At 33.2% G+C, this 14,170-nt stretch overlaps 1 protein-coding gene across 2 annotated transcripts in view; it reads right to left on the minus strand.

The window, feature by feature from the left end:
• Positions 1–391: 391 nt before the first annotated feature.
• Positions 392–14,170, minus strand: part of LOC145270104 (importin-11-like) — a 108,605-nt gene continuing 94,826 nt past the window's right edge. Inside the window, exons 21-26 of one of the 2 annotated variants that reach the window (XM_080125709.1) lie at positions 12,959–13,054; positions 11,670–11,783; positions 10,137–10,258; positions 8,229–8,324; positions 6,053–6,134; positions 392–1,160 (exon numbers count right to left, since the gene is read on the minus strand). In XM_080125709.1, coding sequence (XP_079981835.1) covers positions 1,002–1,160; positions 6,053–6,134; positions 8,229–8,324; positions 10,137–10,258; positions 11,670–11,783; positions 12,959–13,054 — 669 coding nt within the window. In that variant the 3' untranslated portion in view covers positions 392–1,001. The remainder of the gene's footprint in view (positions 1,161–6,052; positions 6,135–8,228; positions 8,325–10,136; positions 10,259–11,669; positions 11,784–12,958; positions 13,055–14,170) is intronic. The other variant, XM_080125707.1, reaches the window with a different exon arrangement.

Here is a 14,170-nt window from a genome sequence, read left to right on the forward strand (position 1 = left end):
CAACAATTGGACTGTTTGAAAAATAATGACACATTTTTTTTTCATGTCAGCATAATCAGAAACAAGTACCAAAAGCATATTTCAAAAACAAAAATTACTCAATAAAAATAAACAGCCAGTTTCATCCTTTTAGATATTTTTTTTCTTTTTAGTTCCATCATTCATGCTATTTATCCATGAACTCCCCCTGCATTAAAAACAAAACCGAAGCAAAATCTGTATAACGTACATAGCTGCGATGAAATGAATATATCATATTCCAAAAATCACGTTTTTACCAAATAGTTTTACTTTTTTATTAAAAAAAAAAAAAACATTTTTAAGCAATTATTGGGAATTCGTAGACGTTACAACATAAATTTTGCTAGTTTGAATTACTGAGTTATCTTCCTTTGTTTTCTTTTTTTGTACATTGTTTTCAAAATGGCTAACAAGACAGCCACTATTCGATTACTCATAAAATTTTATGTTCTTATTTAAAAATAAAACAACTTGATCAATTTATGTGATTTTTTTAATAAATTTTCATCTCATCACGAATATATACATCATACAAATTTTTTTTTTTTAATTTAGAGAGGATTCTGGACAAGAACCATTCTTTTTTTTGTGGGGGGGGAGTTTTCTTTTCTATTTTTTTCATTTTGTTATTTACATACACCACCAGTTTTATCGTTTATTTAATCTATTCTTTTTATTTTTTTATATTAAAAGTTTTTTAAAGGGAGAGTGGTAGGAATGTCCAGTGTAATTATTATTTTTAGCAACATGCTATAGCAAGGCAAATGATCGTTAGAGAAAGGGGGCAACATTTTTTTTTTTTAGTAATGTTGAACAAATACTAGTAGAGGAAATACAGATCTGGCCAAATGAAACCTCTTCCTTTTCTTCAGTTTTGTCCTTTTTTTAAATTTTTTTTTTTTTGCTTTTGTTTTCTTTTGTAATTTCATTAAAAAGACAGTTTTTACTTTTTATTTTTTTTTTTTTAACAATTCTATCGCTCATGAGGTGAATTCTTGCAATTGTTTCAGAATCTCTGGGTCAACTTGAGTCATCAATTCATTAAAGATTAGATTGCCATGTAACTGTTGGCACAACGTCAGTTGAGAAAGAAGAAACTCCTTCAGTGAATAGATATGCACAGGATCTTGACGCGTCAACTGGAAAAGTAAAAAAAAATGAAAAATTACATTTATAAAATACACTTTAAAATATTTTAAGGCAAAAAAAAAAGTTTAACAATCTGCTTCAAATCAAGTTTACACTCAGTGCTTTTCCAGAATTCCCCCTATATTAAAAAACAAAAATAAAGAAAAATCTGTATCTCTACTCCCCACCCCTGTGACAAAAAAAATATCATATTCCAAAAATTATGCAAATTTTTTTTTTTTTTTTTTTTACAAGGTGGACACCACTTATCAAGGCCCGGAAGCCACTCAGGGATAAGGGTTATTGTAAGTACAGTACGTTAGTGTGGAGATTTAATAAAGTGTCTACCCAATGGAGCGGTTCATCAGGAACGTGTTTACGGACTTGAAGACATCCAGGTTGTAGTCAGGTGAGAAGCAGGCAGACGGAACAGAGTTCCACAGGCGTGCAGTTCTAAGAAAGCTTTGTTCATGGAATCTACGTTTTGATTTAGGCATAGATAAAGAGTGGGGAAAGTTTCTGACAGTGGATTCAGCTAGACGGATGCTTTTCGTAAAAGATTGGTGAGGGGGGACCAGAGATTGGAGTTCAGACGAGCACCTGCCATGGAAATAACGATAAAACAAAGATAGGCTCGCAACGTCTCTTCTGTGGGAGAGAGGTTGCAAGAAAGAGAAAAGAGCATCCCCCACTAAGCCACAAAGTCTATTTTGTACTCTGTCAAGGCAGGATAGGCTGTTTTTAGCAGCTTCTGCCCAGATATGGCAGCAGCATTCCATCCTTGGACGTACTTGGCTTTTATACAGATAGAGAATTGCATCAGTAGTGATATATCTTCTGGAGCGGTAGAAGGATCCCACCATCTTTCCAGCAACCTCGACAACAGACTTGATGTACGTGTTCCATTTCAGATCAGGAGTGAAGGTCAAGCCCAGAAGCTTGTCAAAACATGGGGCTTCTCTTAGACGAGAGCCATCCATTTCAATTGATGCCAGATGGGGATCAGAGCATTGATGATGTAAAGATAGGAGTTTGGTCTTAGATGCATTAAAGGTAACCAGCCACGTCTTCCCCCACTGAACCACACGCTCGAGATCAGAGGAGAGAGAATCAGAGAGAGCTTTGTCATTTACAGCCTTTGATGTGTTGTCGTAGATGATCATGTCATCAGCATAGATGTCAATGAATGATTTAAGTATGTGTTTAGGAAGATCATTGATGTAGATCAGGAAGAGAGTTGGGCCCAGGATTGACTCTTGAGAGACTCCAGCATTAATACTGCAGGCCTCTGATTTTTGTCCATCAACCACTACTCTTATGAGCCTATCAGAGAGAAATGATTTCATGATAGAGAGAACATTTCCAGTTATATCGTAGCTGGAAATCTTGTGAAGTAGGTCTTTTTGCCATACCTTGTCGAAGGCCTTTGATATGTCAAGAGCAATTGCCCTAGAAAGGAAGCCTTTGTTAAGAGATTCACTAATCCTATGAGATATAACCGTTAGCACATCTGTTGTAGATCTTGCAGAACGGAAACCATATTGCGTGTCACTAAGAAGGTTACTTCTGTTGTGGTTGACTACTTCTTTATTTAATATGGATTCCAGCAACTTACTCATGACACACAGGAGACTTATTGGTCTGTACTGAGAGGGAGATGACTTATCACCTGAGTTCTTAAATACAGGGTATACTGATGAGGTTTTCCAGGGTGTTGGAAAGCACTTCTCCTTAAGGCAACGCTTAAACAGTTTTGTAAGTATGGGAGCAAGTTCTGGTTGAAGCTTTTTTAACACTATAATTGGGATGCCGTCAGAGCCAGTTGCTTTACTGGAATCAAGGTTCTTGATTAGTTTGGCGACCTCATGCACAGATATCTGTATGTTACCTAGCGTGTTTTGTGTTATAGGAGGAAATATGGGGAATTGATCGCCTTTGTCGCATAGGGTAGAATTAGCTGCAAAGTTCTTGGCAAATAGTTTGGCCTTGTCTGACGCTGACGAGATGACCTTTGGTCCATTGATAATGGTTGGGATAGAACGCACACTTCTGTTCAGGATCCTATTTGTTATTTGCCAAAACTGGTGGTAACCAAGCCACTGATCAGCTACTTTGGATTTAACAGACTGGGCATATAGCTCTCTTGCATTTTTTATTACTCTTTTACAGTGGTTGCTGGCAGTCCTGAAAGCAGCTTTAGTCTCAGTGCATCTATTACGTTGGTAGCTATGGAAAAAGTGATTTCTGTGTGCGATAGCAGCAGCATATTCTGGGGAGAACCATGGCTGGCTGTTAGGTTTTTGTTGGAATTTTTTAGATGGTACGAATCGGTCTATGCCTACAATTAACCATTCGATCAGGTCTAATACTATAGAGGATACAACCTTTTTAAACATGGAATGCAGAGGTAGATCAGATATAAATGTACGGAAGCTATCCCAGTCAGGAGCCATGGAGTATCGGTATACAGTACGGTGGAGGGGTACGTCTGGGGACTTATTACATTTCATTTTTATCTTAACTGATACGACGGAGTGGTTGGAGGATCCTAGAGGAGAAAGAACGGAACATAAACATAGCTCAGGGGAAGTTGAGAGAAAAAGGTCTAGGAGGCTTGCATATTGACCTCTAGTATCGGGCACACGGGTGGGCTCGCAACCAATCTGAGTGAGGTCATAAGCAATAGAAAAATCATGACAGAACCTCCCCTCATCGTCCGTCTTATTTGAGTGGGTCAGCCATTTCACGTTATGGACGTTGAAGTCACCACAGATGTGGATGTTAGCCGAGGGGTGTGCAGACAGGATGTGGTCTATTTTCTCAGATTGTTCAAGTAGTTTTGTTTTATAAAGAAAATCATTTTAAACAATTGGTGGGAACCCGTAGGCATTACAACATAAACCTAGAAAAGTATGAATTATTGTTGAGTTCTCTCCCTTGTGATTTATTTTTGTTAATGGTGGACTAGACTGTCAATCCTCCGAATTTGAAAATAAAATTATTTGATCAATTAACACGATTTTTGGAACATGGTATTTTCATTTTGTCACAAATACGTACATTATACAGAATTTTCTTTATTTTTGTCTTTAATATAGAGGAATTTTGGACAAGAACCGGTAAAATTTAGGTACAGATCGTTTTTGTTTTGTTTTCTTGTTACTAAATAAATTTATTTATATATTACACACAGTACTGCCAAAACGAAAGCCCGCACTTAATTTTTCAAAAACTGCAAATTTAAACTAAAATTGAACGTAACTGTTTAAACAACCTAGCCTCATTTTATTCACCTTTTATTCTTCTATAATTTTACATGTTCATATTTGACTTTTAATTGAAGTATCCTTGTGTTCATGTCAATTTAAAAAATTAGCTTCAAATCAAGAAGGCAGAGAGAAACTCTGCAGCAACAAATGAGCTTAAAACCAGCTTAAAATATCCACCTTTAAGCATCTCTAATCGTAATTGTTGTTGTTCCCAGATTATGCAACGTAACATTTAGTCCATACACCTCGAGTCTCTCTTGTGAACGTCAGAGCTCATTAATCTGCACCTTTCTGGTTTATGAAATCAAGAAATCGGCCGCAGATTGAAATACAGTGTTAGAAAACAGTATGAATGACTGTGCAAAAATAACAAAACACCAACAGTGTTCGCAATGCCCCTAAAACTAGTCATCCTAGAATTACTTCTTACAGGAAAGACAATGCTATCAAGATCCGCAGCCTCAGAAACACATTTGAAACAGCTCCCCAAATCCAACAACAGTGTAATCTTGTTAAAAAGTGCTCTCTTTCTACAGTTAACAGATTGGAGGAATTTAATTTGCGATGCTGTGTTGCAAGACGAAAGCCAATGATTTTTGTAAAGAATAGAAAGCGCTGTCTAGAATGCAAAGGAAATTTTTTTTAATTTAGAAAAAAAAAAAATTTATCAAACTTTTTTATGTCAAATTTTCATATTTCAGTCAATTTGACATTTTTGATCTGGAGATTTTAGTCAAATTCAGAAACCAAGACAATTGAAAACTAAACCCTTTAAAAAAAAAAGTGGTAGATTTTCTTATTCTGTCGGCCATATCAACATAGAAATATTAATTATTGTTATTTTTGGTTATTATCGCCTGAAGTAAAGATTGAACTTTTAACATTCAGAAAAATGGCCACTTATTTATTTATTTATTTTTTTCACCTCAAACAAGGCATATTGTCACTTGGATATAAGTGGCAACTACCAGAGATAATGTCTAACAGGGGATGGGAGGAGTTGAGCACTGAGGTATCTGTTCACAGTAGATTTAAACTTGTGCATGTTAGTACAGTCAGTAAAACAGAAAACAGGGAGGGAATTCCAAAGTCTAACAATCCAAAAGAAAAAAAACTATTAAAGCAAAAGACTTTCCGGCATCTAAGGATTTCTATAATGAAGGAGTGAGATTTTGCTGCTTGTCAAGAGTATGTACATCGAGGGGGCACAAGTGATGTTAATTCATCAGAGCACATTCCATTAAAGTACTTGTAAAACAAACACAGGGATGCAATATTGCAATGATGGGACAGGGGTTGGAGCTTGGTTGAAAGTGTGGGCCCTATTAGGATAGAGACTCGTTTTTGAACGAGGGAGAGACTAGTGGTAGATACACCAGCCAAGATGTGGTGGCAATACTTGATGCATGGGCCAACTGTAACTTTGTAAAGATATAGGATACTCTAATCATGCAAGTAATTTTCTTTCTTTAATAATCAACACCTTTATCTGTTGTGAGACATATCTATACGACAACCAAATTATAAAGCATCACGTCAAAAATTAAAAAACAAGGCAACATCTTCATAGATAAAAAAAAAATTTTTTTAAAAAGATGGGGTGGGGGGGGCGATAAAAATAAAGGCTCAACTACCATGTGCTTCCTTTTGTCATGTTCGGTGTCGAGATCATCATCACTGTTTAAGACTTCTTCATCTTCTTCAATCACAAGGCAACTGAAAAAAAAAAAAAGAAAAGTTATTTATCATTGTTAGGATCCATCTCAAGATTTAGGCTCGTCATATAAACTGCAACAACATAAATCTGTTTTTAACGTTTGTAAATTTGTTTAAATCAATTTCAATATCAAAAAAAAAAAACATGAAGGCAGTTTTGACAGGTCTTGGTTTGTTTACTTTTCTTCAATTCGAACAAAGCATATAGTCACTGAGACTTAAGAGGCTACTGAATTAGAGGCCAGATTTATAGGAAACATCTAAGTGGGGAGTTGTGCAGCAAGTTGCTTGTTTATATTACATTTGAATTTTTGCATGTTGGTAAAGTTTTACTAAAGTTTTGCATTTATAACAAAAAGCTACATCTAAAAAGAGAGAAATTTCAATGACATCCCTTCAGGGGTTGGATAACACAAAACCCAGGAATGAACCAGGACTCCTTTTTGACTCAAGTTAGAAGAGCATTGTTGAAATTACACTATTTGCTACTGACAAAAGTTTTTAAATTGATGAAAATAAACACTTCTCACCATTGTTGTATTAAAAATAAGAATTCCTTTCGAAAGTGTTTTTGAGTCTGTTAAAAGGAATTCCACTTCAAGGTTAGCGAAGATGCCCAGGAAGCGCGCTAAAGATATCTAAGATGACGTCAAACCTAGCTCCAGTCCACTGCGTTTGTCGCTGGTTACAAAACTGGCTGCCTATCACCATTTTGTCATGCTCGATTTGCGGACCCTGTATGTTTTACGGGAGGAGCTAGCTCAAGCTATTCTGGATGAATATCGCCGCAAGTCAAGTCAATCTTTAGATCATGAGAAACGGATAGGAATAACAGAGATAACAGAAGAGGAAGACAAAAACACCAAACAGGGTTATTAGAGAGAATCACCAACATGTTAACACAACAAGTTCAGATGACAAAAACTGATAAACAGAAAATTTTATCCACTTCTATTATTAAATTATGCAAATGTAGTCGATGATTCGGCGAAAAAATTTGTGACATGGATAAGTTGACTGCCGCAACTATTCGTTCGCAACCAAGCATTTTATAGGTTTAGAAAAATCCATTTGCATAGCCAACTGTCTCGACTATTTCTTTGCAACCAAGTGTTTCTGGGTTTGGGCCAACTTGTTTTAAGAAAACAACCAACCACTTGAGGTGACATTCACCTACGATAAATTGAGCTGGTTGTTCTCGTAGAACATACAGTGTACCGGATAAACGCAGAATGGATGCATGACAGTCCATAGCAGTCCAGATATGGATGTCTTCAAGTCCAACATAAACAAATTCCTGATGACCCCCCCCCCTTAAGAAGGACACTTTATCAAATCTCCAATACTAACGATTACTATGATATCCCATTGATTACTGTACACGCAATAACCTTTATCTCAGAGTGACTTCCAGGCCTTGATAAGTGGTGACTATCATGTATAAAAAAAAAAAAAAAAAAGATAGACAGCCAGTCCCGAGATCAGTAGCAAACACGGTAGACTGGTAGACCAGAGCTAGGTTCAACATGTGCCATGATACAGAAATAGTACGCAAAATAAATTGCTCACTATCAACACCACAGATGTTATGTAAAACCAGAAACTAACGTTTCTGGTCATCATCATCAACATCAGTTTAATGTCCATTTTACAAAGTGGCCTCAAAATGAATTTTTAAAACAGCAAAAATTACTTTCTGCAAAATGTATATTTTTAGTCCAAAGGAATTTTTATCAGTTTAAACAGATTCATTGAAAACAATCTAAAACACGGGGCAAACATGTGCCTTCCCCCCTCCAGATCACAAAACACTGACCACAATTTTAGGTTTTGATTCAAATTTTTCCATATTTAAAAATAATTGCATTTCTTTAGTGGTTTTGCATTGGTATGCATTTTTCTGAACTATGCTGTGCATGGAACATGTAAACAACCTTTAATCACACTTTTGTTGAAAAAAAAAAAAAAAAAAAAAAACTAAAAAAATTATCAAAAACATAACACTGGAAATTTACATCCTTTATTTCACATCTTTTTTAACACTGATATGACAACAAACAAACAAACAAACAAAAAGTGGGGGATATTTCTTACTCTGTTTGATTGCCAGTATCACAGTCTGCTCGGCAGATGTCATGCAGAACTTCCACACAGACATTTATAATATTACCAAATCTTGATGTCACTGGACTGAGAAAAAAAAATGAGAAAAGAAAACAATGTCATAAAAAATAATTGTATTTAACTAAAATTATCACATAAAATAAATGTCTTAAACACATTTTGTGAAAGTGATTGCAATTTAATATCTCAATAAACATCTGTAGACCAAAAGTATGTTAAAAAATAAACACTGTATTAAAACATAAAAAGTTCTTAAATATTAGTGAATTTAAACAGATTATATGAAGAGATGATATTTAAGCAATGCTCAGATTAACTTCCTCAGATGATTGAGAGAACAATATCCTAGATTCTATTCTGATTGTTCTTTCCTTAGTTAGTCCATACATTACACTTTAAAAAAGTGTAAACTGCTTCAAAAGGCCAAATTCACAAAATTTTGACTTAAAGGCCAATCTGGCAACATTGGACAAGGATATCAGTTACCTCCCTTTGATGTAGCTTCGTTTTTGAATATCATGTGATCAGTGTTGTAATGGTGTAAGAAATTACCTAGTAGTAATTTCGACATGTGGCAACTTTTCAAAGAAAAAAATTCCACAAAATTTTACATAGGAAAAGGAAACATTAAAAAAAAATAGAACATAGTCTGCCAAGAGGTGTTGGACTGAAGCAGTAAATTAAAGATTGTCTCTTACAATGTGATTTTCTTATTTCTATTGAACTATGTAACACAATATTACTTCACCAATCAAATATATTTTGATAAAGCTGATATTTTTCTGGATAGCACCAAAAATTAGTTTTGGACAAAAAAAAACACACAGCGAATATGAGTTTATTAACATTTCTATAAAAATAGTGTCCATAGTACTTCATATAAAGAACTGGCCCAAATGAGATAAGTACTAAAAAAGGTAATATTGTGCTACATAGTTCAATATAAATAATAACATTACATTCTAAGAGATAATTTTTAATTTACTCTTCAGTTCAGCACCTATTGGCAGACAATGTTCTTTTCCCCTATTTCTTTTGAATGTTCCCTTTTTTTTTCTTTTTAAACATAACATTTCACACATTTCTTTCTTCAGTAAAGAATCGTTGCACACTGAAATTACTACCAGTTCCTTTCTCACGCCATTAAAACAATAATCATATATTATTAAGATATTCAAAAACAAGACTAAATCAAAGAGAGGTCACTTTCTTATTCTTGTCCAGGGTTGCCAGATTGGCCTTTTTAAAGCCAAATTTCATGAATTTGTCCTTTTTTTTGTATTTAGCCTTTTTCAAGTCGTATGGATTAACTAAAGGAAAGAGCAGATTATGATATTGATAAATTACTTTTTTGGCTTATATTATGCCAATTATATTACTTTTTTTGCCAATTATTTAGACGACTTGCAGACCCGTGGTGTAGTGGATAAGGTACTTGGTAAAATTCAGTTGTAAGTTACACTCTTTTAGATGCTGAAGGTTTAATTCTCAGTGTGGACAATACTCAAAATACAATTGCAAGTTACTAAGAACTTTTACTCGGTAATAGCTGATGAAACAAGAGCGTACTATACCTGCAGATTATTAAAGAAAAGATTCCAATAGAAATTCTTTGCAGATTCACGAGTTTGACAAGATACACTTGAAAGATAGTTAGAAGTTACGACTGAAATATTGTGTGAGGAGAACAGTAGTCCAAACAGTACAAATTCTCCAAAATTCAGAAAAATAAAACTTTCCGCATTATATCTTCAGCGATCAAGCAGAATCATCTTTTCTAAAAAGAGGTAGAGTGATAACGTACACACAAACATAAAATTATTATATAGATCAGTAATCGTAAGTTATAAAAATAGGAATGGCAAGATGATGACTTACCTAAGGTTAACTGTAAGCAGTGAAGATATTGCCAAGGCAGCCAGTTTCCTTCGCTCTGGTTGCGTTATGGAATCAATTTTTTCAAACCACAAGTCAAGCAAGATACCAAGCAATGGAATACTCTAGAAAAGAACAAAGAAAAAAGACATAAATAATCGTTCATACATAAAATTTTATGAGTTGAATAGAATTGTTAGTCCTTCTACAGAATTCCCCTTATATTAACCTTTCCAACCCTGTACAGCTGAAATATCTGCCAAACACGGCAGATATTTCAGCCTTTTAATAATACATTAAGGAATATTTTTGCTGATTGCCTATTGTCTTTTTGACTAATTATTGCTTAATTGGACCATAGTCCAAAGGGTTAAAAAATAAAAAAAATAGAGAAAAATCTGTACGATGCATGTACCTGTGATGAACAGAAAATACTGTATCCCAAGAATTACATAAATTAATCAAGTAGTTTTATTGGTACTTGTGCATTACTTTTTGTTTTTTTTGTTTTAATTTTTATTTTCGTTTATGAAGTATTCTTTTGAGGGGGAAAACAATTAAAAAATACCATATCCAAAAATGTCAGTTTCACATGATTTTTAGTGAAAAACAAAACATTAAAAACAAATAAAACACTAATTATCTCAACAATAAAATTAAGGAAATTCTGAAATGAATGAAAGTTGTCATATGAAAATGTATAATTTTTTTAATTTATAAATAGTTTTGAACAGTCATTTTTCGAATGTGTGTGATTTTTTTCCTTTGATCAAGAAAACAAATTTTTCTTAATTTTATTTCAATTCAATACATGCTTAGATAATGTATAATTTTGTGTTATTGTATTACTTTAGCATATTTGTTTTGTTTTTAACTAAAAGTTATGCAAATCTGACATTTTTAGATAGGGATTTTGTTTTGATCTCTCTCCCTCAAAGAATTTCTTCAAAAATGAAAAAAATAAAAATCATGCTCTTGTGCCGTTTTATTTTTATAAAGAAAATCATTTTTAAGAGAATTTGAGTTTTTGCAATGTTAAAATGGCTTTCTAAAATTATACAGATTTTATTAGGAGTTATCTCCCTTGTTTTCAAAATACTGTCACAATATTATTTTTGTTCATTTGGCCAAAAAATTTGAGTTTTTTTTTTTTTACTATTTAAAAATAAATCTACTTAATCAATTTACATAATTTTTTAGTGAACAATTTTCTATCACAGATAACATAGAAGTTCTGGACAAGCACCAAAATGTTTGTACAAGTTAAAATATGGTGATTACTTTTGTACCAATTTTGGTTTTCCGTAGGCGTGGATATATCCATTGTTGTCATTTGTGGATACAACCCCTGATGTTGATGTTAGTCTATAAGAAGGTTTATTAATAAAACAAGAATGTGCACAACACAATAAATACGAGAGAATTTGAACCTCACATCACTAATTTCATAATCCATAATGACATCCATTCAGCTAATTACGAACCTTTCAACATGAATAGAAAATAAGTATAAACCATGCATTTTTTTTTTCTTACCGCTTTATCTGTTTCTGCCGACACTTGTTCAAGGAAAGACCAAAAGAATTCATTATTTTGCAACAGAACACGGCACAAGATTGAGATCTGCATTGCAATCACAGTCACAAATTCCTGGAAGAAAAAATAAGATGGGGAATTACATTTTAATATTGACGGTAAAGTCAAAACACAATTATATTATTTGAATTCTTTCAACAACTGTTCTCATCTTAATTGTTATTTGCACAAAGTTTTCATTCATATAAATTCCAACCTTCTTCAAATTTACCTTCTTAAATTCTGAAATTTACACACAATTTCAAACAGCAGCCTTTATTTAATCGACGGAAGTAGCATGACTGGGTAAAAAAGTAATTTGCAACTGTATTTTGAGTGTCATTCACACTGAAGATTGAACCTTTAATCTTCAGAAGAGTGTAACTTATACCGTAATTTTATCAAGTGCCATGGGTCTTTGTGGACAATTTAATAACTTTTTATAATTTATTTTTGGCATTCATCATGAATTTGGAGGAGTAGAATTTTTTACGCAAGGAAATAACCATGGTACTTGTGCACAATTTGAACCAGACATAACTCAACGTCCGATCGCCTTTGCTCGGAACATGACATTAACCGCTGCGTTTTGCCAAGCTTCACGATTATCAAAGTGTAACAAACACCACTCAAAAAAATACTGAAGGAAACAGTGAAATATAATAAAATCAACAGAAAAAAAATCACTAAAATAAAAAGAAACAATAACCTACCATAACAATTTCTGTTGTATTTTTTTGTAAGTTGTATTTTTTGTCTTTTACCATTTCTTTTTTTTTGGGGGGGGGGGGTCAACAAAATTGAACAAAATTAAACAGAAAAGCAATCATTTTTGTTTTTGCAATTTTTTTGGTTTTCTTGCATTTACTGTAATATATATTCTTTTTTTTTTTTTTGAATCCAACAAAATTGAAAAAAAAAAACAAAAAAACTTGATAAACATTTTTTCTTCAACAAAGAGGGAGTGATATTTCTAAGGCTTAGATAAACTTTTCTACGGTAGCATTAGATGATGTCAAAGTGGGGTGAGATGAGGCAGCGGAAGTGAAAGAAACTTCCGCCAACCAGGTAACTTTCTGATATATGGTTTAAGATGGAGACAAAAAGGATCATGACCAAATTTCTGTCTCCACGAACTCAAACTAATTACTGTCGAGAAACTCCAAGCCACGGGATGTCTTAATGACTAATATTGGCAAAATGCCACCTTATCTCCTATCACTGTTTGCCATAAAGTTAGGATGACTTACCGTGTTTTCGATTGTTGTTTTAAAAATATGAGAGAGCAATGGTTTGAATACTTGAGGCCCTTCCAGAGGGAATGACTGGAAGACGAGTTCAACAACCTGAAAAGAAAATATCAGAAAACAATGAAATAAATTGGAAGCTCATATTAAAAACATAATCTAAAAAGTCCATTTAAACATTCAATTCTATATTTAAAAATGTAGGACAAAAATGAGAAAAATTGATGAAAATAAAAATTGAAGAAATTATAATATCAAAAATTTTAAGAATTATAATAAAGAAAAATCCTTTACTCATAGATTTTTCAAGGATAAAGTCTTTTCATCAGATGATAAGCATTAGAAAAAAAAATGTATCACTGATTAGAATGAATTAGAAATTTATTTTTATATACATTTTTCAAATTTGTGCTCACTCTGGCCGGCCAAAGATAATTAACAGCGACTAAGTGAAAGCCATAGTTGAACATGATTGCTGTTTGTCAATTAGATACATCACAGAAATTTATAATTTCCAAATAGAAAATGAATTGCATTAATATCCAATTAAAAAAAAAAAAAAAAAAAGAAAAAAACTTTCAGACTGACCACATAATTATACATTGTCTTTTTTTTTTTTTTTTTTTTTTTTTTTTTAATTTAAACAAGCAAATTCAACAGATTCATGAATTACAAACATCTATTTACATCGACAATTAGTCAAGCTACAAATGTATACATGTACATGAAACATACTAATGTTGACCTTACATAATTCTGTGATCCAAAACAGATGACTGGAAGTCAATTACCACCTAAACCTGACACTATTTAAACTGCATTGATCCTAGGCAAACGGTTTTAATCCGAGATAGAATTAATAAAGTGTTTACTGGTCATGGCTCAAGTTGTGAAAGTTTATCCTTTTCTTTCATGCAGAAAGAAGGGTAGAAAGTTGACGGTGGATTGACTTTCAGCAGCCGTATAACTCTCGCTTCCCTTATCCTTTAGTCCTCACATTCCAGGAGAGATGTTTCTTATAAAGAGAAAAGAACTGCTGTTTTCTGGGTCAAAATCTATTTCATCTAACACTTATTCCAGTTTTTAAACTCCTTACATCAATTGACTTTTTGCCTTGATTGGAGCAATTGCCATAAAAAAAAAAAATACAAAGCAAACATGATGAAACATACTCATTCAATGATTTTATATTACAATATTACCAAAAGATTCAAA

Source organism: Euprymna scolopes, chromosome 4, assembly GCF_053919585.1.
Source record: "Euprymna scolopes isolate OS-2025 chromosome 4, ASM5391958v1, whole genome shotgun sequence".
In the NCBI taxonomy this organism is placed as follows: Eukaryota; Metazoa; Mollusca; class Cephalopoda; order Sepiida; family Sepiolidae; genus Euprymna; species Euprymna scolopes.